This window comes from Periophthalmus magnuspinnatus, chromosome 22 (assembly GCF_009829125.3).
Source record: "Periophthalmus magnuspinnatus isolate fPerMag1 chromosome 22, fPerMag1.2.pri, whole genome shotgun sequence".
In the NCBI taxonomy this organism is placed as follows: Eukaryota; Metazoa; Chordata; class Actinopteri; order Gobiiformes; family Gobiidae; genus Periophthalmus; species Periophthalmus magnuspinnatus.
Window position 1 is genome coordinate 16556461 of NC_047147.1, and position 27477 is coordinate 16583937.

The 27477-nt window shown below is 38.5% G+C and overlaps 3 protein-coding genes across 3 annotated transcripts in view; 2 read left to right on the plus strand and 1 right to left on the minus strand.

Annotated features, from left to right (window-relative positions):
* The window catches only part of LOC117390670 (brain-enriched guanylate kinase-associated protein), a 37928-nt gene extending 33085 nt beyond the window's left edge, over positions 1-4843 (plus strand). Inside the window, exon 6 of the mRNA XM_033988451.2 lies at positions 3362-4843. Within this exon, the coding sequence (XP_033844342.1) occupies positions 3362-4843 (1482 nt within the window). The remainder of the gene's footprint in view (positions 1-3361) is intronic.
* The window catches only part of LOC117390486 (mitochondrial basic amino acids transporter), a 222062-nt gene that overhangs the window by 165256 nt on the left and 29329 nt on the right, over positions 1-27477 (plus strand). The gene's annotated exons all lie outside the window — the stretch shown is intronic.
* Positions 10604-27477, minus strand: part of wdr25 (WD repeat domain 25) — a 31195-nt gene continuing 14321 nt past the window's right edge. Inside the window, exons 4-7 of the mRNA XM_033988306.2 lie at positions 16596-16726; positions 13174-13344; positions 12345-12485; positions 10604-11350 (exon numbers count right to left, since the gene is read on the minus strand). Coding sequence (XP_033844197.1) covers positions 11129-11350; positions 12345-12485; positions 13174-13344; positions 16596-16726 — 665 coding nt within the window. The 3' untranslated portion in view covers positions 10604-11128. The remainder of the gene's footprint in view (positions 11351-12344; positions 12486-13173; positions 13345-16595; positions 16727-27477) is intronic.

A 27477-nucleotide genomic window follows, 5' to 3' on the forward strand; every position in this document is an offset into this window, starting at 1 on the left:
ACACCTAAACTCTGCCCACGACCACATCTCAAATAAGACCTGGAGGACTAAAGAAAAGAATGAAGGGGGAGGAGGGGTGGAGTCTGGACATGTGAGAAACAGTGTGATCGGTCTAACAGATATCCATACTTCAAACTCCAGCCCTGCAGTTAGGTGTTTGTAATCAGAAACACCTGGCTATAATCAGGACAGTCCTGAGTGATGGTGCATAGTACTTGAAGTATTTCCAGTGGCCACTGGAGGTATCGCACACTCTGTCTTTGACTGTTTTTGAACACAAAGCTGCAAATGTACCTAGTTTGCACTAACATTGCTAAAAAGGTCTAAGAACAGTCCACAATACTATTAAAACACCAGATATACAATTTAGTAGCAAAAAACGTTGATTCAGTTCCACTTGAACATATAATTACTGGACCTTTTCTCATGGCACAAAACTGTTTGGAAGGTCACAGTTTCCTTTCAAAGTCAGGTAATGTTTGTATGTTTGCAAATGTAATCACTAACAAATAATGATCAAGTTCTACACTTTGTGTTGAGATGTTTTTGTGCCCTTCATCTCAGAATTTCATATAGAACATTTCATCCATATACAATTTCATCTTATATAACATATAAATCATAGAATATGAATGCAGAAAACACATTTATACAAAAGAATTTTATGGGATAACCATAGATATTTAGTGCATCATCCAGACATGTCGATGTACATGGGCTGCCTACTGTGAGCTGTTGTGTAGCAGACCATCTGTGGGTTCTGTTTCTGCTTAAACAATGAATGCACCAGCCAAAAACCTGTGGAGAATCTGTCAGTAAGCACAAGTGTAAAGCACTCAAAATGAGTCTAGACGCTATAATAAAAATGTGATCGAACTCTGCAGTTTGTTGAGTTGGGACATAATAAGTAAAATACAACATAAACTCAATACCCATTCCGATTCCATGATGATAATAGTAATAATAAAAAAAACACTCTTTATTTAGGCAATAGAATGAGATTTTCAACATTAAATCATAGTACTTTTGTTTATATTACCATCTGTCTGTCTTGTACCTTCTTGTATCTCTTGTACTTGTTCTGATACAGCTCAAGATCATGCTAAAGCCATTATGGAAACATTCATATATGTCCTATGTCCTATAAAATATTCATTTTCGTCCTGTGAATGTGACTTAGTATCAATATGAGTATCAATACTAGTTTTAGTATCTATTGGTATCTGATTTTTGATACTTTTGACAACCCTAGCTCAAAGATTCTAGTGCAAAGTTCAATCAGATAATTAAACGGGCCTATTGATATTTGCAGCTGATAGTGTCACACCCCCGGGGAATGTGGATGACAACTGTAGCCACTTCTCTGTGTGAAGCTCTGTTACTCAAGTTAGACTTTAATCTGAGCTTTATTTTAACACAATCTGACAAGAAAGAGCTGACTCGGTTGGAACTACAACAGGTGAGCTGATTTGTGCCACTTCCTCTCTAATAACAATACAGCCATAAGTTAACTAGCATTAGCCACCATTTTTTCAGTTAGTCACTCTCACCTTTTTGTTGAAAATCAAACTCCTAAACACCACCATAAATGCTCATATTGATTACAGACTCATACATTTGTATTTCTTATTGAGTTTTCCTAAAGTTTTAAATCTTTTGGACAGTGTTTGCTAATGTGTGCATTGTGTCTCCATGGTAACTGCTAAACATTCCACCACAGAGATACATGTACAACAGCCCCAGCATGATGTCACTGCAAAGTATCAATTGGATTACACTGTCAAACTGTTTCCATGGCAATATATCAAAGTAAACACGTACAAATAGGTGATATTACTTTATCTAACCATGCCTTCTGGACAAGATATCACAGGTACAAACCTACTTACAAAATTCATTTCATTTTAAACAAGTCTGCGCATTATGTAAGTTCTATTAAAATGCATTAAAACTTTATTAATTTGAACATAGCCATAGGATCTGTGGGATATCTCATTACGATACCAGCAGATCCCCCCCAGTCCTGAGTTTGTATTCTATGTACCCCATCCCCCTCTTGCCTACTTCCTTCTCATTCACTCTCTGGGGAACAGCAGCAGCTAAAAATAACCTCAACTTTAAAAAAAGAAAAGAGTAGCTTATTTTATACTGTGGCAGCTATTTCTTAACAAGCTCCGTGTCTATTTATATCCTATTCCCAGCGGGACAGCACGACTCCGGCTTTAATTTGAATGTGAGGCCCTTCCTATGGAACTGTGCAGTGTTTGATGGGCTGCAGTGGAAAGGCAGAGGTCTATAGGACAGCAGGACACTCAGATGAAAACAGAGCAAGGCTATGGCAGCGGCTTCTTTTAACACAAGCTGGCTATTATGGAAAGAAGTGCCTTTGTTTTCATTGTGGAAAATCTCACAAAGCGGAACCAGGCAATGCATAAATGATAAAGATCTGCGGAAAGAGACGAGGTTGTGTGGTGTATTGAAGTGGTTTAATTGGAGTTGCAGCACTGAGCAGCAAACTGATTCAAAAGATATAAAATGTCAACTGTAAAATGTCCCACAATTTACTAAATGTCAACGTATAAGTGGTATAAGAATGTTGTTGTTGCTGGGTTAATGAGATAAGGTTTGTCATAGTTCAATAAAACACCAGAGGTCTTCAGAGGTCAGCCAAGTGCAATTTTTCAGTGGGCTAATTATGAAGAGATGTGTGTGCACTCGATGAACTCTCTACTTTTTTGCTTACAGCAATTTTAAGACAAACGGAGTATGTATTATGCAAAATCATCAAAAACATGGCTGAAGAAGTTTTATATACCTATACATGTTTAAGTAATTTAGCAGTCACTCCCAGACCTTATTCGAACTCTTCTCATGGTTAGCTATAAGATTCTGTCCAATGCTCAGCCTGCAAGTCTACGTCACCCACACGTGAATTCTCCAGTAATATACAAAAGCATGATGCAAAACTGTAAACTAGAACTTGTCAAAGCTGATGCGAAGTGCTGTAGTTTAATTAGTAGGATGCACGCTGATCCTGTGATTGCTCTCTGAAGGGGGATTGACTTAGCGCAGAGAGCAAGGGGGTAGGGACTTATTAATCATGTCAATGCTTTGTTTTCAGCAAATACAGCATAAACAATAAAAACAACAATAAAAGGTAACATGGTGATCTAAATATGATATGTGTTAGCAGTGAATACCCTATAGAAGTAAAATACCCCCTCTGTAAACAAATCCATTTCATGTGTTAAAAAACTTTTTTTTTTAACTAAACACAATTCAAAACAACAGGACTAGGTTTGAAGAGTTGAAGACGTTTTGAATGTAAACAGCTACTGATTGTGTTGCTCTTGTGTTGCAGCTGCCTCTGGACTTCCAGGAGCGCCTCAGTTCTCACATAGAGAAACATGGCAGCAGTGGAGCCATGGTGTGTCACAGTTACTCAGACGCAGTGCCCACATCCCTGATCGCACAGATCCTGGAGAAGCCCGAGCCGGGCAGCAGCTGTCCCGTGAGCCGCTCGTCCAGCCCGCACAGAGATGGAGACTTCCTGAGTGGAACAGGAAGTACTGACCAGCTCAGCCGCCGTGTGGCCTACAAAAGCTCTGACCTGTACTGCAGTGACACTGCCCTCTACTGTCCAGAGCGCTGGCAGGACACGGAGCGCAGGCAGAGCGTAGACCTCCACGGGCCAGCCATCCTTCAGCTCCACACCCACAACTCCACCGACAGTAACCCAGAGGAGGCCTACCATTCTGGGAGCTTTTCCCCCCATGAGCCACCCTCCTCCTTCCATCACCACGATGAGTTTGCCCCGGGCAGTCTTCCCATGTCGAGCTCCTATTCCAGCTTCAGCCTGGCCTCTGATGACAAAGGTGTGGGTGGAGGAGGAGGGTGCCGCGTTACTAACAGCACGTTGTCCTCCTCTCACCAGGGCCTGTACATGGACTGGAGAGATGGTGCGGACTACAAGAGTTTGACTCCTTATGAAAAAGACGGCACAAACTTCCCCAAATCCCTCAGCATACAGCACATGGCAGTCCCCAGGAGTCCACAGAAAGGTAGCTCACCGTCCTACACACGAACGGCATCCTGTTTCAGTGAACCCTACCACCCCAGCAGTCCTCGTCTGGCCTCCTCTCACAGCATGGGCTCCACCAGTGGGCTTGCTCAAGGGCACAGTGGCAGGGGGGAAGTCCAGCTGTCTGAAGATGACCTTGCTAACCGTTGGAGACAGCTAAGCATAGAAGACATCAACACCTTGTCCTCATCTTCCTACCGTGACCTGAGCGGAAGGGTTTCTCCATACAGCTTCTCAGAACGACACTTCGCCATGGGCCCCTCCAAGTCCAAAAACATCTATAGTAGCTTCCAGGAAGGAGATGACGTCTTCCACAGCCAGGTTCTTGACCAGTGCTTTGGAATAAGACCACCTTCTCCGAGTCACAGCCCCAAACCAATGGAACATCGTAAGAAGGAGAAGGGATCGGCCATGTACAGCCCGGATTCTGATTGTGGTCTTTTCCTCTCAGGGAGCTCCAAAGACAAAGATGGAAGCAGGGTAACATCAGGAGGAGGTAGTTCCAAGAAGGACTATGTCAATCTCAGTGGGGACAGCTCCGGCGAGTCCTTACACCAAAGCTCTCTTGAGGCTTCCAGTCTGCAGCACTACCCCAGCCCAAGGCCAGTGGTCCGGCCACGTCCAAGCTCTAGTTCTGCCCTCACCGCCGGCCCAGCGCTCCCCAAGAAGACCTCCCCCAGGTACCAAAAGTTCGGAAGCACAGGACTGACGCGGAAAGACAGTCTGACCAAGGCACAACTGTATGGAACTCTGCTGAACTGATCTGCAAACAGTTAATGCATGACGATTTCTAACTTACCGTACTGTATGTTTTTAAAGTCACCATACTTACCTGTGATTGGGTATTGAGATGTTTTATGTAACTTAGCCAAGGCACGTTTTACACACCTTTTCTACTATGTGTCATCCAATGGTGTAGCTAAGTGAGACCAGCTGTTCACTTTCCGTTAGTTTCACTGATGATGGTAATTGGAGCCACTGGGACCATAGGGATGCCAACACAGAGCCAGCTTCCTCCACCACATAATGTGCTCAAGTGCAAAGTTATACCAGCAAAATCTCACTTTAACACATACAGTACTACTTATGTGTCTAATGAGAAACTGAATTACAGCTATTGGGTGATATGGGAAGTTTGGCAACCAGACTGTAGTGGAAAATAGTTATTATCATTATAAGGCCACTATGAATGCATACAGCAAAATGTAAAATGTAGAAATTATCAGTGTGCATAATTTTGATGGGTTTAAAGGGTTCATGGCCAATGAATTACTGGGAGTCCAATATAGATTTCTCTATAGAGAAATAAAACAAAAGTTATAGTTATAGCTGTTACCAATGGAACTGCCCACCCCCTGGTTCTTGAAGTAAATGTCGCATAAAATGTTCCCATAGACTTTCCGAAAAAAAATTATATTAAAAGTTTTAAAGTTTGCTCAGCGCTAATCAGCAGTGGGGTAACTAATGACCTATAATTTTATGTTGCATTATATTGCATTTTAATTGTGCTTTTTGGACTTAAAACAACCACATTGTGGATATTACTTACCGTATAGTTGATTAGCCTGTACCTTCAAACTCTTGAAATTTGAATTTTTCGAAAAGTCTATGGGAAAAATTTATGGAAATTTACTTCTGGAACTAGAGCAGACTTCGAAGTGGGTGGGACAGTTGAGCTCCATATCCAATATACACTCACCTAAAGGATTATTAGGAACACCTGTTCAATTTCTCCTTAATGCAATTATCTAATCAACCAATCACATGGCAGTTGCTTCAATGCATTTAGGGGTGTGGTCCTGGTCAAGACAATCTCCTGAACTCCAAACTGAATGTCAGAATGGGAAAGAAAGGTGATTTAAGCAATTTTGAGCGTGGCATGGTTGTTGGTGCTAGATGGGCCAGTCTGAGTATTTCACAATCTGCTCAGTTACTGGGATTTTCACGCACAACTATTTCTAGGGTTTACAAAGAATGGTGTGAAAAGGGAAAAACATCCAGTATGCGGCAGTCCTGTGGGCGAAAATGCCTTGTTGATGCTAGAGGTCAGAGGAGAATGGGACGAGTGATTCAAGCTGATAGAAGAGCAACGTTGACTGAAATAACCACTCATTACAACCAAGGAATGCAGCAAAGCATTTGTGAAGCCACAACACGCACATCTTTGAGGCGGATGGGCTACAACAGCAGAAGACCCCACCGGATACCACTCATCTCCATTACAAATAGGAAAAAGAGGCTACAATTTGCACAAGCTCACCAAAATTGGACAGTTGAAGACTGGAAAAATGTTGCCTGGTCTGATGAGTCTCGATTTCTGTTGAGACATTCAAATGGTAGAATCAGAATTTGGCGTAAACAGAATGAGAACATGGATCCATCATGCCTTGTTACCACTGTGCAGGCTGGTAGTGGTGGTGTAATGGTGTGGGGGATGTTTTCTTGGCACACTTTAGGTCCCTTAGTGCCAATTTGGCATCGTTTAAATGCCACGGGCTACCTGAACATTGTTTCTGACCATGTCCATCCCTTCATGACCACCATGTACCCATCCTCTGATGGCTACTTCCAGCAGGATAATGCACCATGTCTTAAAGCTCGAATCATTTCAAATTGGTTTCTTGAACATGACAATGAGTTCACTGTACTACAATGGCACCCACAGTCACCAGATCTCAACCCGATAGAGCATCTTTGGGATGTGGTGGAACGGGAGCTTCATGCCCTGGATGTGCATCCCACAAATCTCCATCAACTGCAAGATGCTCCTATCAATATGGGCCAACATTTCTAAAGAATGCTTTCAGCACCTTGTTGAATCAATGCCACGTACAATTAAGGCAGTTCTGAAGGTGAAAGGGGGTCAAACACCGTATTAGTATGGTGTTCCTAATAATCCTTCAGGTGAGTATGTCTCACTGCCAATAACCAATTTCCAATACACATACCAAAATTTAAGCCGTGAACAAAACATAGGCCATGAGGCTCAGTTATTGATTTTAAGTTGTATTCAAATTCACAAATTAACTTTTCACTTTTAATAATAACAAAAAATAATGACAATTTATATGGGATAAACCATAAATTGTTGGATGTTTGTGTAAATTTACAGCTATATTTTAGCCTAATTGATCAAATTATTTCTATTGTTACATACTAAGGCACAGATGCACACTGGACCAACAATATCTCCGATATTACCACATTCACCGATATATCGAACCATCTCTAATGATTTACACCAGTGTCTGTCTATCACTGGACATGGACAAAGTTATAATAAAAGTTATAGAAACAATGTATTATTCAACAAGAGAGGATATACAAGAACACTTTGTTGAGATAACTATTATGTGATATTACCATGGAGACAAGGATGTGTGTCATTTCATTTGACAGCTTGTGTGATCACATATACAGTGTAGATTCTCAGGGGATACTTGTCCCATTTTATGTACACAAATGTATGTATACAAATTGTCACTTTCAGAATATAGGTATGTACAATATACCCTTTATAGTGCAAAGAAAACAAGTTTCAAAGCAGTGGTTTTGAGCTAAAATGAAAAAAGTCACTGATATACTGTATTTACAAAGAACAGAGAAACTGCACGTGTGTCAGCTCACCTTGTTTTAGACTGACAGACAGCTGTCAAACTGCCTTAACCCTGTGCAGACTGGTCTCCTGCAGGCTCTGTGTACATATGTATAGCTGTATGTACCCCTCACTCCTTCACTGATCAATGATTCAATGATGACTTTTAGCCAACAGTAAAACTAACCTGGTATAGCGTGGATACTGTCCTCAAGCTTAGAACTGCAGACATACCAAAACAAAAGTACACATACATAAACATCCTTCAGGTTTGAGGATTTCTGCAACGTATGTAGAAAATGACACTTTGGAAAACAACTCATTAAAGAACAGTTGTTTCAAAAGCAGTGACAGACACAAAGAAAAATGCACCTACAGACAAGCCATTATTCAAACAGCAGGGGGTGGAGTAACCAAAATACTGAAAGTGTGGTTACTTCTAAATGATATTACTCAAGTAGAAGTATTTGAAGATACTTTTAGTGGTGTACTGAGTAACAATTTGGACATAAAGCATATTTAAAAAACAACCTATGATTCATGAGTTAATGTAATCAAACAGACAACATGAAATATTAACATAATATATATATTCAAGAATTTCAAAAAATAGACTAAAGAAAACAAATTATTAAGAAATATTACTTGTGAAGTTAAGTTGTAACAATCAGTGTTCAAGTTATTTAATGTTTCACAAAAAATTTTCATCAGTATTGAGTCAGATTTACTGACAATGGGAGTAACCAAAACTTTTACTCGCCTAAGAGCATTGTTACTTCAAACTATATATTAGTCAAGTAAGTAAAACTATGGCGTTAGAAAACAAGTACATTTTCTTCAAAGGTTACTCAAGTAAATACAACAGAATACTGCCTAAGGATTGGCCCCATTGACGCCACATATTGCACAGTACTTCCAGTATGGTTAGCTTTAGATCTGGGGGATCGGTGACAGAAGCTAGCTCAACTATAGGCACTTTTCTTCTGCTCGTCTACCTCTCCCATTCCTGCAGATCGGGCAAAATGGCTGAAAGCTGTTTAAGATTTCAAAAACACATCTGCTTTCTCCATGACCTTCACAAAGTTAGTAAAAGTTTAAACTCCTGCCCGCAATTCACATTCATGTACACGTATATGAGAGGTCCTATTTTGTGGAATGATTTATAAAAGTGATATACCTACTGTTGTATTTAGATGTTAATGATCCCATGTTGTATTTATCAAAGTTGGGACCTTGAATGAAGGCACTGAAGTCATCGTGTTCTGTCCTACCTCTGCCCACAACAGCCTGTCTAAATGTCCATGTCAGCAAGTCTGTCTGATGCATGGTTCTATATATTTTGCACAGTTTATTTACTGAATAAAGATGGGTAAAATCATGTAGTTGTTGTTTTTTTTAAAGATTGAAAAAAAATTGTTTTACCATCAATAAAAGCATTATACATTGTACCTTTTGTACCTTATCATATTAAAAAAGTGGATAGGCATAACTTTTCTTGTGGAGTCCATGGAGATGTTATTACTTTGCCTTGATTGTATGGTGTAATGTACTGTTGGAAATCAGAAACCAAATGAGCCTCACATGAGTTTCTCATTTGGGTTGCCAGTTTCAATGTTGAAATCTAATTGGTTTAAACCTAAATGGACTTGTCACTACCTAAACTCCAGCACCTGCAGCCAATCGGGAATCAGTTCTAGTGCAGCCTCTGCAGCTCAGTGAGTGAATTTTGGAGGTTGAGGCATGTCAGTATATGGACACGGCCTGTCCATTTACTGACAATGAGAAAAACCAGTATCTACCTGCAGGTTAAGGAACTGGCAACTCATGTTCATTTGTGACCACAGTATATTTTTTAAAATGGTGATGTGTCATTGAATTCATTGAGTACTAAAATTGCACGTGACATTATTATTCATATAGCAGCTTATATACATACATAGCCGACTCATACAGGAGGAAATACACCATGAGTTAAAAAAAATGATATCTACCATTACATAACATTGAAATAAATATTTTGGTGATGATTTGGTGAAAATGTGATTCAGTGTCATGTCTAGGTTAGATTACTTTAGCGTGAAAAGTACAGGTAGCAGTCAGCAAAAACTAAAAACAAAAACTGTATTTTTAAGAGACGTTTTATCGTTTCATTTTATCTTCAACAACTCTTACAATCTGCTGAGCTACACTTTTTTGAGTCAATAAAGAAGTTGAAAGTGAACGGCCCCAGCGGCTGCACTGCACACGCTGAAACAGAGCGGCTCTGTGCTGGGTTCTTGTGTTCTCCAGGTTGATTGGCAGAAATTTGTGGCAACGTGTAACCACTTTTGACAGATGTCACGATGGCTCTATACTTCTCGCTTGTCTCTCTGTGATGGCATTGTGAAAGGAAATGTCATATCAGAGGCAGGAGGAAGAACAAAAGCCATTGGGAAAATGATGTGTTTGCAGAAAGACAAATGAAAAACAGCAGAGATAAGAAAACGCTGAGAGATTGTCTATTTTGGTTCAGCAAAAAAACTTCAAAACCACAAAGATGAGGGGGCACAGCAGAGGATACAGAGGGGACTGATGGAGACGATGACGCGCAAAAGTCAAATGTGCAGAGTGGACAAACGTGATGGTACAATCGTTAGAAGAATCTTGCAAATAAAGTGATTTTTCAAGGTCTGATGCAATACATCATTAGATAAATACTTAATTCAACAACTGTGTGTGTTTTTGTTTACTCAATTATGCTATTGTATTAAGTATTGTGAGCAGCATTTATTGCAGTATGATTATTTGAACCTTGAGACAAATGGGAGGAGGCCCTCGTCCATGCCAATGCGAGTCAGGTTTGTGGAGATGCAGGTCCTCTCATGATAAAGACACATGTTTTTCTTTGTATTTCAATGGAGTAAAACAAATGAAACAAAGAAAATGTTAAAAAAAACCTGTTTTTATTTTAGTCGATTTTATTTACAATATTTATTTGGTTAAAAAGTTACATGAAGGGGGTTTAAATTTAGCGTATGAAGAAAACACTCCTTGAACTACAATCACAATTTAAATGCACCATTGATGATGCCATTAGTTGCCATATTTGTAAACACAGGCAACCCAAAATGAAGAACTCATTACATTTTTTGATTGAGATTCAAACCAATAAATCCAAATAAATCCAAACAACTTTATATGATATGATATGAGTATGTCCTGCAACGCTGAAGGATGGGTCAAATGCAGATGATGTGTAACCTTAACACCAATATTTGATTTAAAAAAGCTTCTGACACATCTGGGGACATAAATTGGTTTATATAATATTTTATAAAATCTCTACATATAAACCAAATTAAACAGTGCTTTAGTAGGCCCCTGAAGCGCCCATTGTGGACTCAGATCTCTGTCTTCTCCTTCATTTTCATCTGGAGTGTTTCTGCTGTTCCCCTGATCACCTCTTGCTCCCATCACACCCAGACCTTGACCTCTCCGTCCCAGGCGCAGGTGGCTGTGGTGGTGGGCAGGATGGGGTGGGGGGACACGCTCACACAGGCCTGGCTATGGGCTCGGAGTGTATGTATCATCTGACCACTGTGGAAGTCAAAGAAATGAACTGAGCCCCTGGAGCTGCCCGAGGCAAGGAGGGTCCCATCAGGCGAGAAACTGCATTGCACCGCAAAGCCCTCCACCTGAGAGCCAGAAGCAGGATATTAGGTATGCAACAAGAGCCATATGTTTTTGTCAGATGTGCAAATAATCTATTCGGGAAAGGTTTTTGTAAGGCTAAACTAATAAAGAGATTAAAAATGAAACATAAATAGGTAGGTGGCTTCTAACTAGCCACTAAATAGGCTGTTTTTTACCATTTGGAAAAAATCATATTTGATTTGAATAATGTTATATCATATCTGGGCTTTATTGTTGTTTGTGTGCATGTTGTAACAATGTGTTGAACTGTTGCCTCTTGAGAAGGGCTCCCTTGAAAAAGAGTTTTTTATCTCAATTGTATTTTTCCTGATTAAATAAAAGTTAAATAAATAAATAAATACATATAAAAAGTTAGTGGTTTCTTATTGGACCCAAGTTGAAAATGTGTTTTTATCTAGTCTGGCAGGCCTCTATAAACTATTTTTTACCCAATAAAAAGGAAACCAGTTGAATTATGCAGTGATACCAGACATCTGGTAAACCAAGTGTTACTAATAGTACACTTGAATAAACATTTTAAAAGGGAAAGTTTGAAAAGTTTTCTTTTTAAATAAAGTGCTAGAACATGGTTAAAGCTTCTATTATGCATTATTTGAGCAGTTAAGAGAAAGCTATAAATAACAGCTGCAACCACTCAAGTTGGTGTAATTAAGGCAATTTGAGAAATTGATCAGCATGTGTCTGGTTAAGATGTATGGTCTTTAAAAACATGAAGGAGACTTTTTGGATTTTACTATTTATGTTTTGATCTCTCAGGAGGGAATTGGTTTTATATGAAAAACAAATAACTAAAGCAAAAATGAAACAAAAAGTAACTGAGTAGTTTTAGCTCCATATATAGGTATAAAAAGCCTACATCTTATGGTATTTGGTGAAGTACGGAAGCCTGCAGGCTGTGTATGTGGGCAGTGTTATTTGCAGTGGACAGTTGATTTCTCTATATTGACCCTTCCATCTCCAGCTACAGTCACAGACCTTGTGTCCTTCATATCTGCGTCTCTTGTTCATCCTGTAGGGGCGCTGAGAAGAGAACAAGGCCAGGTAGTTTCCATTGGTCTGGGCCACAAAGGACTCTTCTACAGGATGGAGAGCCAGGCTGGGGCAAGTGTAGCGCTCCTGGAAATGGTAGATTTGATTTTCTATAACTTACATAAACTTAAGTCTTGTTAAGCTGCTACTGGTATGAAATCAGTATAACATTGGCTTTTCTGTAGCATGTGTGTTCACAGTGGACTCTGTTAGATTGATATTGATATTTTCACCAATAAAATAATATAATAAAACCGAATATGGAATATGGAATATGGAATATGGAATATATATATATATATATATATATATATATATATATATATATATATATATATATATATATATATATATATATATATATATATATATATATATATATATATATATATATATATGGTTGCCATTTGAAAATTTTTAGTCGAGATTGGATGTGCTATGAAAGTAGGGCAGAAATCTTTAGGGGACTTATGGGGGAGCATTGATCATTCCAGGGGTCCCCTAAAGCCATCGCCCTGGTAACGTCCCTGGTTGTAAAACAATTGAATTAATTGAATAAATGCGAAATGGATAGGTTTTATGCCGTATTGTGTGCTCCTAAAATGTTACATGGTACACCTTGTTACAACCTTGTAATAGGGTTGGCCAAAGAATATCTGGGGATCCCTATATATAAATAAGCACTGATGAACAAGTTAAAAACATATTAGTAAATGAAACTCAAATGCACTATTGAGTAGGTAGTAGGTGTAGTAGCCTAGTGTAGCCTCCTTACATGGTAGATCTGGTTGGAGATCCGGGCTGTGGTGCTGTAGTCCCACGCGATCAGTGTACGGTCAGCAGAGTCTCGGCTCACACAGTCTGTGCTGCTGACCAGCTCCTCTCCTCCTCTCAGGAACAGGACGTCCAGGGTCTGCTGCACAGCTGCTTTGTACTCTCTCACCACCTGAGAACACAATTAGTATACAGTGAAGTTAAGTGTGTGATGGGCTAATAAGAAGTAGGCTCTTCAGTTCTTTGCATGCTGATAACCATCTCAAATGTTCTAGCTTTTATGAAGACAAAAGTCCGGTCTCCATGAGATCACTTCTTCACAGTTAGATCAACGACATAGTTTAAAGTTGAGTTTTAGGTAAATTATGTTAAGATTATGCAAGCTTTTTTTATGATTAATGATAATGAATTAGTCTACAAAGCAATTGCTTAAAAACACGCAAAACCAACATGTTTGCGTGTGTTTCTTAAATGTGTTTCACAAATGTGTAAATTGTAAGTTATCAAGATTACAACAAAGGACATATTTTAGTTTTTTGTTATCTTGTTATATCACCATTGTGGTCTATGATAAAGCCCCTTTGTTATGCGTTTGGTGACATTATTGTTAGATAAGTAACTATAAAATAGGTCACATCCTCCCCCATTTATTGATTTCAACCAAGACTTATGATAAAATGACAACTTCCATTCGAATTTCCTCTGGGACTATTCACACATGAATCATACAGCCTGGTTATGAGAGCCTGGTTATGGTGTTCAGCCCATGCTAACTGTCAAAGACGTGTTAAATTGCCCATAGACAGGATGATTAAAATGGACACTGCGTAGGCCATTTGCATGTGATACAATATGATGTGTAACTCTGAGAGACTCCCTGTTTTTGATTGAAGTATCCAAACTGAAATCCACAAATGTTGAACCTTATCATTTTTGTGGAAGATTGGATCCACAAATTTGCCACATTAATCTTATGGCAACAATTATCCTCTTTATGATCAGAATAATGTCACCAATTTTTGATAGTTCAATGGTTTAAAATGCTCAAGAAATTACACCATTAAAAAAAAACAAAAAACTTTTACTTAAAAAAGACAAAACTGGACTTTTTCTGAATAGTTGATCATAAACCAAACTAGTATAGGCCATGTGGTAATATTATAAAGTAACTGCTATCATTTGGTCTTGTAAATAACATTCCATTATATAAAATAGAATATATATATATATATATATATATATATATATATATATATATATATATATATATATATATATATAGTCACATTCCTCTTCACGCTAAAGTGTTCATATAAAGCTTTATGCATTTATATAAATATGAGCACATTTTTATACAGCACTTTTCCACATTCAAGGCACTCAAAGCACTTTGCATCAAGGAAACACTTACCCAATCACACACAAATTCATACACCAGTACACACACACTGCAGGTGAGGAGGGTTAAGTGTCTTGAACATAATGACAGCATTTATCTATTGGAACAAGAATTGCACCGTCAACCTGTGGGTCACTGGATCTGACCGCTCAACCAATGATGTTTATGTCAAGAGCTGCCAAATTTCAGCTCAACCTTCAGATCAGTGGACAAACGCTCTACCAACTGAGCTACTGTCGCCCACGTCGGCCTCTGTTGGAGATTTAAGGTCGATAGCTCAACGCTAAAAAGTACAAATATCAGCTTGGTGTCTATCACTAAAATAGAACGCCACACTGATGCATTACCCATCAACACAATATCTACCATGGATTTCTCATCTGCTCCCAGGTTGGTTTCAAAATTGTGTAATGATTAGAAAAGACCACCATGGCAGAGCTCTAGGTGGTAAGACAACACTAACACTAAGCACCATCACACGTCCTTTAATATGCTCTGCAGTGTCTTCCTCTGCCCTCCCTTTCTTCTTCACTGGTCTCTGCTGAGAAAAAAACACTGTTAAATCTCATTTCACCTCATGACTCCTGCTGGTACAAAGTGACCTCATGTGTTTAAACCAGGGCCGACAGGTGAGCAGGTCGCTGGGGTCCTTTTATATCTACTGCTGTTAATTTCACCTCCAGACACAGAACACATATCCCTGAGTTTTGACTGACAGGCGCTGTGACCCGAACTCCGGTTTCTCCGCAAATTAAGTTGACACGGACTGACAGAAACACGGCCTCTTGCATTAAAGACAAGGAAGAAGTCCCCCCTGGGAGAGACAGTGTTGTTGAATTGTGAGGAGTAGGATTACCATATAAAACAGCCTATTAGTTTAATAGCAATATTAGACTCCAGCTTCGCCAGGATGAAATCAAAATGAGCTTTCAGAAATTATGGAGATAACCTGAGCTATTATGCCGATGTATAAGCTGGAATTATCTTAAGGATGAAATTAAGCTTGACTAAATGTGCGTCGCGAAAAGCCTTTTCACTGGAGTGGTAAATTATGGTTTAGGCTAATTCAGTCAATAATTCTAAGTACAAAAGATGGTGCCAGTTCCCACCAGTGACATTTTACACTGTGTGCTGTCTGGACCTAATTATAAACCACTTGTATCACCCGTGAAACTGAAAGAAACACTGGTGCGCTGTTAGCATGCTAGCTGTTGTAAGTATTACTGTGATGGCAAAACTCCAGTCCTGCTTCTGAAGGTTGTGGAAAACGCAGTGAATAATTGGATAGAAAACTGAGGAATGATTCAGAAAAGATTGTGCAAGTTACTACCATTTTGTGGTGATTGACAAGTTAAACAATTATTTTTATAATTCTATGGGGTTTTCAAAAAATTATTAATGGCTGTATTCAACACTGTCTGCGTCTAATTAAAAAGCACTTTTATTGTTAGCAAACCTGGAAGAAAAACGCTGTTGGCTTGATGGTTATTGTTAGCGTTGATGTGATGGCAAAATTACACAACTTTTGAGAGTTATGAAAAGCTTTTAGAAATATAAACTCATCGTGGTGAATAATTAGGATGTTAGAAATATGTATCGTTTCTGACAGTAAAAAAAAAAAAAAAAAAAAAAATTGTATTATGTAAAACATTTTGAAAAGACAGCATGGCTATTATCAACATGATGATAAGAATTGGTTTAAATGTTAAGAATAAGTTCAGCGTATTGGCTTTAAAAACATTCAGGATTCCTGGTTTCAAATGCTTGTGTAGAATATTAAAACTATGTTATTTAGCCATATTAAGAAGTAAATGACAGCACTCAAAAGGAAATAATAATAATAATATATGCCATGTTTTAAGTTTTGAGGTGCAAACAATGCCACATCACCAGTAAATGATTAAATGAAATGTGAAATGTGTCCAAGGACCCTCTCTGCCCCTGACTGCAGAGGTTCAACTGAACCTTGTGAACTGTGGTAGATGTAATACATGCAGGGACCTATAGGGGGTAATAAGTTTGACCTTTGCGGTGCGAGTGTCCCAGGCCTTCACCGCCGGGCTGTAGCCTCCACACAGTACCACCTCTGTTTGGGCTGGGTGCACGGCCACACACATCACTCGGAACTGGGCGTCCAATTTCACAATTGGATGACCTGTGTGAACAAATACAGGGAGAGAGAGAGAGAGGTGTTACCATTGGGGAATCTACCATGTGTCATTTCTGTGTTTGAATGTAAGCTCAGTGAATGTGGTGGATAACTGTGTACGTTTCTGTCCTTATTGCATTTTAATGAATTTGTTTATACAATTTTACATTTAAAACAGAAAACATATAGTGTGAAGAATGATGTAGACAAACTAATAAATAAGGATTACTCAAACACATGTAAATGAAACAAAACACAACTCCAGGTATGTTTTTGAGGAGATAACATGGCTTAATCCTCACAAGAATTGATTTTGTCTAATATAGGACCTAGCTTTGTGTCCATTTTGTTTGCCACTTTGTTCAATGGTTCAACACAATAACTAAAAATAATCTGGTGGGAAAAAGTAAAGTTGCACAATATATTGCAACTGAATAAAAATTACAATTTGAATTGGCAGAATCATGGCAGCAATTATTTAGTTAATAGAATGTCCTCTGCAAACAACACAACGTACAGTGTTTTTAACATCTTTGACTTTGCTCCAGTGGAATAAAGTAGAACACTGTAAAACTAATCAATGACGACACAGCCAATTTTATCTCCATGGGAAGCTGCATTCTGTAATTTTCGAGTAAACTTCTTCAGGACTTTAGTGCAGAGAGAAGACCAGTTTCAGACCGGTGTGGGATTAAAATCTGTTGTAATTAATCACTGCTCAGCCCATAGAAAATACAAGGTTCATTAAAACAGCCTTTCATCAAAACATAAAATATATTCAAGTAATTATCCTTTGTATAAATCCCAAAGCACATCTAGTTTTTAATCCTCTGACAAATAATTACGCCTAAATAGCTGCACTATCAACAAAAGGCCATATGAGGAGGAAAATATGTTGGTAGAAATTAAATCCTATTTGAAGGGGTAAAATGTAGAAACAAAAAACATGATGGACTGATTCATTTTAGACTGAAGTAAGAAGGACGTGAGTGAAAACAGTACATTTTATGCCGCACAATATATGAAATCAAAAGACACAAACGTTATGTCCATTTATATATACAGCCTAAGGTAAAACCACAAATTGTGTCAAATACGTAAATAATGTAGTAATGATCTAGCATAATATAGAATTACCAGTGTGTTTATCTTTCTAACTCTGTTTCAGCCTAGCCCAGTTTCTTACCTCAACATCCCTCATACACTTTTATAACCATAGATCCATTGTAGATCCATCCTTGAGGAAATTGTAAACATTTTTTTTTTTCAATCAGAAGATGGACCCGGACGTGACATCACTCCTAACAGCTCTATACTGTTCCACTCCTCGTGCCCATGTTTACACACTTACTCCCTCTCAACCACGCTCATTAATCTTTCAATTAAAACATGGATAAGGTTTGGGCTGGATCTCATTTTCCCTCCACGCACTCGACACACATCTCCTCTTTGGGCTAAAACAACTGGACTTTTCAAAACTTTTTCAAAGCCACTTCTTCCTTAGCAATTTGCGCTAAGTGCCGGATCTGCTTTGCGTTGATTGTTGAAATTGAATTAACCCAAGACCCCGAGGTGTTATTTTTTTCTTGCTTTTTCATCGTTTCCCGGGGAACTAATTTTTGGTCGCGTACTGTCAGCCGTAATTATTTTGAAAGCCCTCAGTGGTTTTGTTTTGTTTTGGAGGATGACAGTTTTGGTTGATTTTGATAAAGATGCCTCTGGCCAAAACACTTGTGAAAATCTTTCTTTTGATGTGTCAGATAATCAGAGGCCTGTCAGGAGCGGGAGAGGGGAGAAGAACACACATTAATTGGTAATAGTGGATGTGGTGAAATTGTTGTGAAATATGGGTGAGACGAGCTTGTCAAAAGTGTTGAAAATCAGATACTAATCGATATCATAATGAGTACTGAAACAAGATACTCATTTGAACAAGTATCAATACTAAAAAAGTCACATTCACAGGACAGGCATGAATGAACCTTTCTTGAATGGCTTTAGAATAATAGATTAGTATACCCCATTGACCAGTATGGGACCTACCTGGACAATGGATTACACAGATACAAGGCCACATAGTATTATAAAAGAAAGTACTATGATTTTGTACTATTATGTTAAAAATCACATTCTATTATCTAAAGAAAGAGTGTTTTCAATTATCATCATAGTATCAGAATTGGTATCAAGTCTATTCCTTAATATTGAAATTGAGTTTAAAATGTTATTATCATGACAACACTACTCACCATAATGAAAAGTGAAGAGACAGGTATGTAAGGTCATGTAGCTCCTTCTTTCCCATGTATTTGAGCAAAATTTGTCTTGCCCCAGTATTGTATAAGCAGCTCTTGAGGTCAAAATGTGTTTGCTGCATCTAACTATGAACCAGTTTGTTGTTGTATAATCAAGAAGTGCATGTTAGCATGCTTGTTGTTGTTAGCATCATGGTGAATAATAAGGATGCCTTTAATGCATAAGGTAAGTGAGGAATAACTTTGGAACACTGCAAACCATTTATAATGAACTAGTTCTGGTTTTCATGTTTTTAAGATAGTAAAAATCAGGTACGGAGTTTTAAATTCACATCGTCAATAAGATCACGTTTCCTCTTGTATGTTACCAGCGTTGTGAAAGTTAATGTGACACAACAGCCAGATTAACACACACTTTACTACTTTAATTATTGATTGACAGTTAATCCTATTGGGGAGATGAGTGTTATCTTTAATACCTTTTTTGTTCAAAATGTAAGGTATTGTAAAAAGTAGAGCTCCTTATATGTTTTCCACATGTCCTCTGCAGCACAAATGTGTCAGTGCTGTGAGTAACATTCACAAGTACATTCACACCAGAGCAAAAGGTGAGAGGCAGATGGTCGAAGAGGCAGGTAACACACAGTTCCTGTAATGAAGCCACTATAATGAAGGATCAGCAGAGACCTGTCATTATCAGCTCAGCTTCTCATTAAGACCTAATAATCACTCCAGTGTCGCTTGCTGCGTGTGTACAGAGAGCAGAGCATAGAGAAGAGAGAAGAGGACGTTAGAAAGTGTTTTAAGATTTTAAAGCAGCTATTTGAAGGTCCTGTATTTGATTTGAGAAAATGCGTTTAGTACAAATATATTGTTTAAGCAGCTTTTAAGGTCAAAATAAGTATGCTATGTATTGTCTATGTATTGTCTGGCCTCTGAAAATTGTGAAAATCTTAAAAAAATAAATGTGGTGAATAATTACAATGTTTGGAATGCGTAAATGATCTATAAGTTTGGACTACTGCAAAGCGCCTAAAATGAACTAGTTTTGTTTTTTTTATGTTTTTAAGACAGTGTACAGCATCTTTAAGTACTGTTACCATTTTTTCTTGACAATTCAATTATAGACAGATTATAAATGATACCAGGATTATGTCAGTCTAAACCTGACCACATTTGAGCATCTTCATCTTGTTTGTTTTTTGTTTTTTTTCCTTAGGTGGCAGACCCTTCACACCAAAAGTTACATAGTGCACCTTTAAGGTCCTACGCCTGACATATATATATATTTTTTTGCAAAAGAATGACTACAACAGGCTTGAAATTAAACTCAAGAGCTTGTGAGAGATTATAAGAAAATAAACATTACGTAATAGAGTAGATGGCAGAACAATAATCACATAATGAAGTCAACTGTGCCAAAAAACTGGAGCAGCTTTGACGAGGCTCACGTGTCAAACGTGGGTGATGCTGACATTTTCACACTCAATACAATCAAATGGAAAGTGTTACTGTGTACACATGTACACATGGATATCTGCCACTGTTCTGGAACCAAACTTTGAGTGTAGCATGAGCCCTGCCCCCCTGTGGCTCATTATTTCACTGCATGTTGTTGTAGCCGTAAGCGCTTTCTGCTCTTAAGACTTTACTGTGCCACTGTAAAACTTCATCTTACAGCTCTGTGCTCCAGTATGTTCTTAAGCCCCTCTCCAACACACTGCATGGGACGGCTATGGGGACTGGGTTGTCTCACTGCCTGTGGACAACACAACTACGAAAACTACAAGACCTGTCACAATAACACACTTTGATGTATTGCTATATGTTAAACAATCATATTGAAGTTACTCTGACCCAGGAACCCTACACAAGATAATTTTTTTCCTAAATTACCGGTAACATATTGTAAAAACACAAGATGCAATAAATAAATACTTTAGTTAAAAAGTAGCAGGTTTCGATTGGCCCTAATAGCAAATTGAAAGACACACATATATATATCTGCTGGCCTCAATGAGCTTCTGAATGCCATGGGTGACGTCACTTCTTTATACTTTCTATGGGTCAGTCTTAAGCTCTGGAACGCTCTGGAACACTCTGAAACGCTCTGGAATGCTCTGGAATGCTCTGGAATGCTCTGGAATGCTCTGGAATGCTTTGTCCCCCCTAACAGCCCCCAGAGTGAAGTGTCTTGACGTGTGGTCCTCTGTGTATTACCCTTTTATTTACTGATATTAATTGTATTGTTCAGCACTTTTGGAAACTAGCTCCAAAATGGCTCTATGGCCCTATTCCAGTCCCAGTATTGATCCCAGTATTGATATCAGTATTGTAATAACCAAAACAAATTAAAAGAAGTCATAGAAATGTTTATTCTTCAACCCAACTCAAATATTATTACACTACAAACAATACTAAAAAGTTAACCAATGTCCGACAACCTAAAACTACAGAATCCTCATAGTGTGACATGTGACGTGACCATATTTCATACCAGCACCTTTTACTCCTCCGCTCCCCTACAGACAGACACAGGCTCACACTTTGCACCTAGCCCACCTTTTCAACATATTCATGTATTCTCATCCACATCTGCACATCCTTTGATCTAAATGTATTCTGTCTCTTCTGATTTGGGGTTTGTGTATCTTAACCTGCTCCTGCTCTGGACCCTCTCTGCACTATTACTATTCAGGCGAGGCAGAGTCGGCAGAGTCGGCAGCCCGCGGGGACGGAGGGGGGGACTGTACAAATTAAATTGGACACAGAAACAAGTGCTTGGATAGCAGAGAAAATAAGGCTCATTCTGAATGCGTCTATAGGCTTATGCATGGTTCTGCTACTCTGTTAATTGGTCAGGTCATTTAAAAAGAAGTGTAGGGAGTTTTATAAGTCAAACTAGTGAAAGCACAAATATATGTAGTTTGTTGGAATGTCACAATAATAATAATAATGGCTTACACTTGTAATGCGCTTTTTCAAAGCCTCTCAAAGCGCTACACTATAGTCATTATTCATTCATTCATTTCCACACTTGGTGATGGTAAGCCCTGCCTTGGGGCAGACTGTCGGAAGCGAGGCTGCCAATCTGCGCCATCGGCCCCTCCGACCACCATCTATCATTCGCACACCACTTTCATACTAGGTAATGTGGGTGAAGTGTCTTGCCTAAGAACCAACACTCTAACCATTGAGCCACTGTCGCCCCATGCAATAGAATAGCGGATTTTAATGTTGTAATTACTGTGAGAAGAAACAGCACAAACATTATTCACAATGATTGATATAACCAAGCAACAGTGAAATCCATACTTCACTTTCATTCACATTGTCTAGTAGATCCTCATTCTTCTGTTGTTTTGCTTGGAATGTTCTATAGTATGGCATTAGACTTATCTATCTCCATGGGGACAAATAAGAACAGGAGACACTACCAGGCCAAGTTACAATTAATCAATCAATCAAATGTATTTATCACCTAGGGTCAATTTAAACACACTGAGTAGTATTGATGTAGAATTGGACAGGAAAATGGATTAGGATCAGGAGGGAAGAGCCAGGTGGCCCCGTGACAAGTAAGATCTGTAGAGAGGCGATCCCACTCACACTAAGAATTCATGCTTTTCAGGTTTTTTGTTAGCAATAAGAACACACTGTATTAATAAATAAATGTATGACAGAAATGTTTAATGCTGTGGAACCTTCCAGGCATGGCAGTAATAAGCAAATGAGAATTATTGACAGTGTGACATAAATTGCAAGATATAAAAGCTATCTACATTTACTTTTTTTAGACTGAATTGTAGCGTTTATGATTTTTTTTGTTCTTACCTTAATGTGACCTGGATAATTACGATAGATGAGGGAACTTTGTGAACTAATGCTACTAATTCTCAAAAATGTTCATTTGAAGTCCTTGCTGGAGATGTTCATGTTTCACAACTGTACCGTGTTCTACAAGTACAGCTGTTTGAAAAAGTGACCGCTGATCTAGAGTGTGACTCAGAGTGGTTCTGGTTCTATCACTGGAGACAGATGCTGTGAATGTAAGAAGCTAATTAACTTCACATGTCTCTACTGTCACACTGCCAGCCTCACGGGGCAGGGATAAGTCCATGTATGTGTCATAAGAGGAGCAGAAATCGCTTTGTGTCATGGGAGACTCAGATGTTGTACTGCTGCTAAGAGCTTCTACAGTGAAAAGAAGCATTGTTGAGCTGTAATACTCAGTCCCATGTTAATATCACACTAATTACATTTTCTTGCTGGGGACGAAGAATAACGTAACAGTGGATGAGTGGATGGTATATAAGCCGATATCTAGATATGTTTGGGTAACATCCTAACAATATTCACTCAAACTATGAAGAAATAAATAAAGAAAATATTGCTATGGTTGTGTATTGTAAACAAAAAAAATAGGAATGAGAGGTAAAAGTGCAAAAGAACCTTGTTACACTGAAATGTTGCGTTGTTTTCAAGCTCTTTTTGCAGTATTTTTATTTGTTTTATTTGCAGATAATATACATGATGTTCAAAGCTTTTTTTTTTCTTCTAATGGTTCACTTGAAACATATGTCTTACATACATAGTTGTCTGGTTTGGTTTGTCAATACAGTTCGTACAAAGTCTTGCACGTCACTTCCTGTTTTATTAGACCAGGAGAGACAGGGAAGCGACATGGACTGCAGCTAGAAAAAAACTGTCACATCCAATTCATAAAACGGTTTGTGTTTTGTTTTTTATATCAGTGTTTATTTCATGCTAATGTTAAATAATTTCAGTTAAGAAGCATGTTTAAAAATGTGATGTAAACATAGTCACTGCTAATGGAAGCTGCACAGAAATAATGCTTTGTCATTTTTAATAATCAATCAATAATTAAAGTAAACGGAACATTCTTTATTTTTCTGTGTTTTTGGCAAAATGTCAAGGTGAAAGAGTCACTACTAAATGCTACATCAACTCATGTCTTTATTATGAATCATTCACAGTATATATAAATGGACATAGCTAACCTGCTAGCCACTGCGTTCCAAAGAGGAAGTGATTATGGGCGTATTTCTGGCTCCATCGACATCGACTCTAATTCACTTTACATCGCCCTTCTCTCTGTAACTGCTGCTGTCAGGCTCATCATTTTGGTCTTAAATGTTCATATTAACCCGCTCTACATCCTGGTATTTTTATTTTGCTATTGTGTCTAACTCAAAATATGAACATTTCTAACAGACAAATGAGACACCTTCTTCCCAGAAGTCACTCCCATTAGCAACAGGTTTGACTGACAGCGTTGCTAAGCACCCACCCCCAAACCACCAGTGTGGGCAGGAACAGACGTTATCTTCACCAGCTTCACTCCAGATTGGCTCTTTGGTTGCTATGATACACCGTTTCAAAATGCCAAATATGGAACTCACCTCCAAATTCGCCCCTATAACTGCTAGCCTCGTTTCTCTGGAGCTGAACATTATGGGTGACGTCACACTCACTTAGTCCACTGCTTTATACAGTCTATGTTGTGAATGGTGTTTAGTGTACGGTTGTTGCACCTTGAGGACTACACTAGATCAATGCAAAAACATAGTGCTGGAAATCAGAGTTTTGCTTTGGTTACATGGGACCTATGAGGTCACATGGTAAGGTCATATGGTGAGGGATCAGCCCTCAGAGCTCAGGGTGCTAATGGGTGGGCCTGCTGCTATCTGGAGGCTGTATTGGCACTATTGATCCTCTCACACACAGGGGAAGTGCACACAGAGCAGGAGGCACAGCTGCAGGGGCTGTGATATGGAGGGAGGGACCACAGGACATCACCTCTGGGTCAATCACAGCCTATATTTAGACACACTATGAGCTATTCTCTATCAATGGAGTATATTAGACCAAACTCACCACTGGAGTTTTAGCTGCCTTTTACTCGCTAGTACAGGTCATGTGATTCTCGACTATCACTGTCTCCTGGAGGTCAGACGTTTCAAGTCACTGTTTAGACCTGGGGTAGTAGTAAAAGCATTCAGCTCAAAATTATTATAATATTATTAGTATTAAACACACTAAATTAAATAAACAAAGGCAGAAAAAACAAAATCCATACCAAATCTCCTTGTGGCTAAACCTCCTTGTCAAAGCCTGATCTCATCAGATCTCAGAAGCTAAGCAGGGTAGGGCTTGGTTAGTACTTGGATAGGAGACTGCTTGTTGTGTCCTTAGGCAAGACACCAACACTCACACAGACACAACACATTCATACTAGGCAATGTGAGTGATTAAATGGCACAGATTGGTAGCCTCGCTTCACCCAGTCTGCCCCAGGGCAGCTGTGGCTACAACATTTATTTGCCGTCCCCTGAGTATGGAGTGAATGAATAAATGTATGAAATTGTGACTTTGAGCATCTGTAAAAGCACATATAAGACTAATGCATTATTATTATAATACATTGATTTATAGATTAATTAAGTAAAATAGCTGATTAATGGTCATTATTTGACTTTTATAGTCTTTAATGCAGGTCTAAAATGCACCGAGCCATTGACAGAATCAATGAATAGTGACTCACGTGTCATAAATCTGGTAGTGGATCTAATCTAAATGCAAATGTGCTTTTACAGAATACTGAATCATTAAAAGTATGCACATATATGAGATTATTCTAGTTCATATTCTCATTCACCAACGTGTCCATTATCTCATCAGCACATTTACTGTAATATTACAGCTGTCAGGCCTACTGCTGCTTCAGCCATAATCACACACTTGTGTTATAGAGAGCAAAACCTGGAATTAGTGTGAGGACGCCCAGCATTTCCCACTATTATTATGCTCTAAGAATCCATACAATGTAACTGTAGCATTAGAAAGAGCTGATCTGTTATTCTTTACCGTTTCTGTAGGAACAGTAAAAATACATTTGACCCCTCTAATAGGATAGTCAGATCTAGCCAATTAGATTAGTTCATTAAAAAATGAACTCTGCTCCAAATTTTCATATCAACTTAAAAAAAAAATCTATCTAATCTGGTTCTTGATCCTGAAACCAACAACAGAGTCACTAGAGCACGACCAGTAATAAAAGCTATACACTCTATATGCATCAGCTGCATGCTCTGCCTGTGTGTGTCTGCATTGTCCCTGTCAAATAAATGCCATAAATTTTGGACTATAAGCCACTACTTTTTTCCCATGCTTTGAACCCTGCGGCCTGTACAACGATGCGGTTAATTTATAGATTTTTACTGGCACTGCGGGGGCAACAGCCAGCGGGGGGCACTCTCTAGCAGTAAACGTAATGGTGAGACAGACATGGGGAAAGATTTTGAACTGTCATTTTGCACATCATACACACACACACTCATCATGGAAAACACACAAAGAAATGCACATGACGCAGCTTTTAAGTTAAAGGCAATGGATCTGGCATCAAAGAAGGAAACAGAGCCGTTACAATGAATCGATGGTGTGACGTTGGAGGCGGCTGCGGGAAGAACTTAGACGACAAAAGCTTTCAGAGGAAATAAAAGCAGATGGCTCGTGTTGGTGCTGTTTTATTTTCTAAACATGCAGATATGTTCATCCTGTGTTGACGGCGTGTTGGTGCTGTACTGCTGATTTTCAGGCACAGTTTGAGAAAAATGCAACTTTCTGTGTAAATATTTCATGTTACAACGTGAAAACCTGTGGCTTATATTCAAGTGCTCAATAGTCCGAAATTTATGGTAAATAATCTGATATATATATATATATATATATATATTTTTTTTTTTTTTTTTTTTCCCCAAATGTGATCTGAATTTGATTTTTTCATGTCAGCGTGAACAGACAGATTTTTTTTTTTTCATGACCCGAGCCACTTTGACTGTGAACATGCAGGTCACCTTTGTATGACTTTTACAGCTTTGAAATGCTACAGGTGCCACATTTTTCCAATGGAAATGGCACAAATGAAACACAACTAAACAATAAAATGCCAGCCAGTCTTTTATTAGCAGTGAGCTAGAAAGTGCAAATAAAGTGAGGTTTTAAACTTAATTGGTGTTTTGGGAAAGAAAGCATGACAAAGGCAAAATGTGAACCTTTGCCTATTCAAGGTAAAAGAAATTATGATGACAAATTTTTTGTTCAGTATATATTGAAAACTGGTGCTCGCTCATGAATATTCTTTCATAATGTGACACAACTCCTGGTTTTGTCCTGTGCTCCTCTGTACATCAGACTACTTCAGGGCTGCTGGACGTCACAATACTAAAATTTCACACTTGATTTCGACACTAAGGAAGACTCAATAGTCAATACCAATTCTGATACTGATACCATATTGACAATAAAAAGAACTTTTTTCAGACAATAGAATGTGATTTTCAAAATTAAATAATAGTACGTTTGTTTATATTACCATGTGTGTAATATCTGTGTAATCCCTCAGTGGTTGAGGTAGGTTTGGTAGTGGTGCATGGCCTTACACTTGTACTGATACAGCTCAAGATCATTATAAAGGTG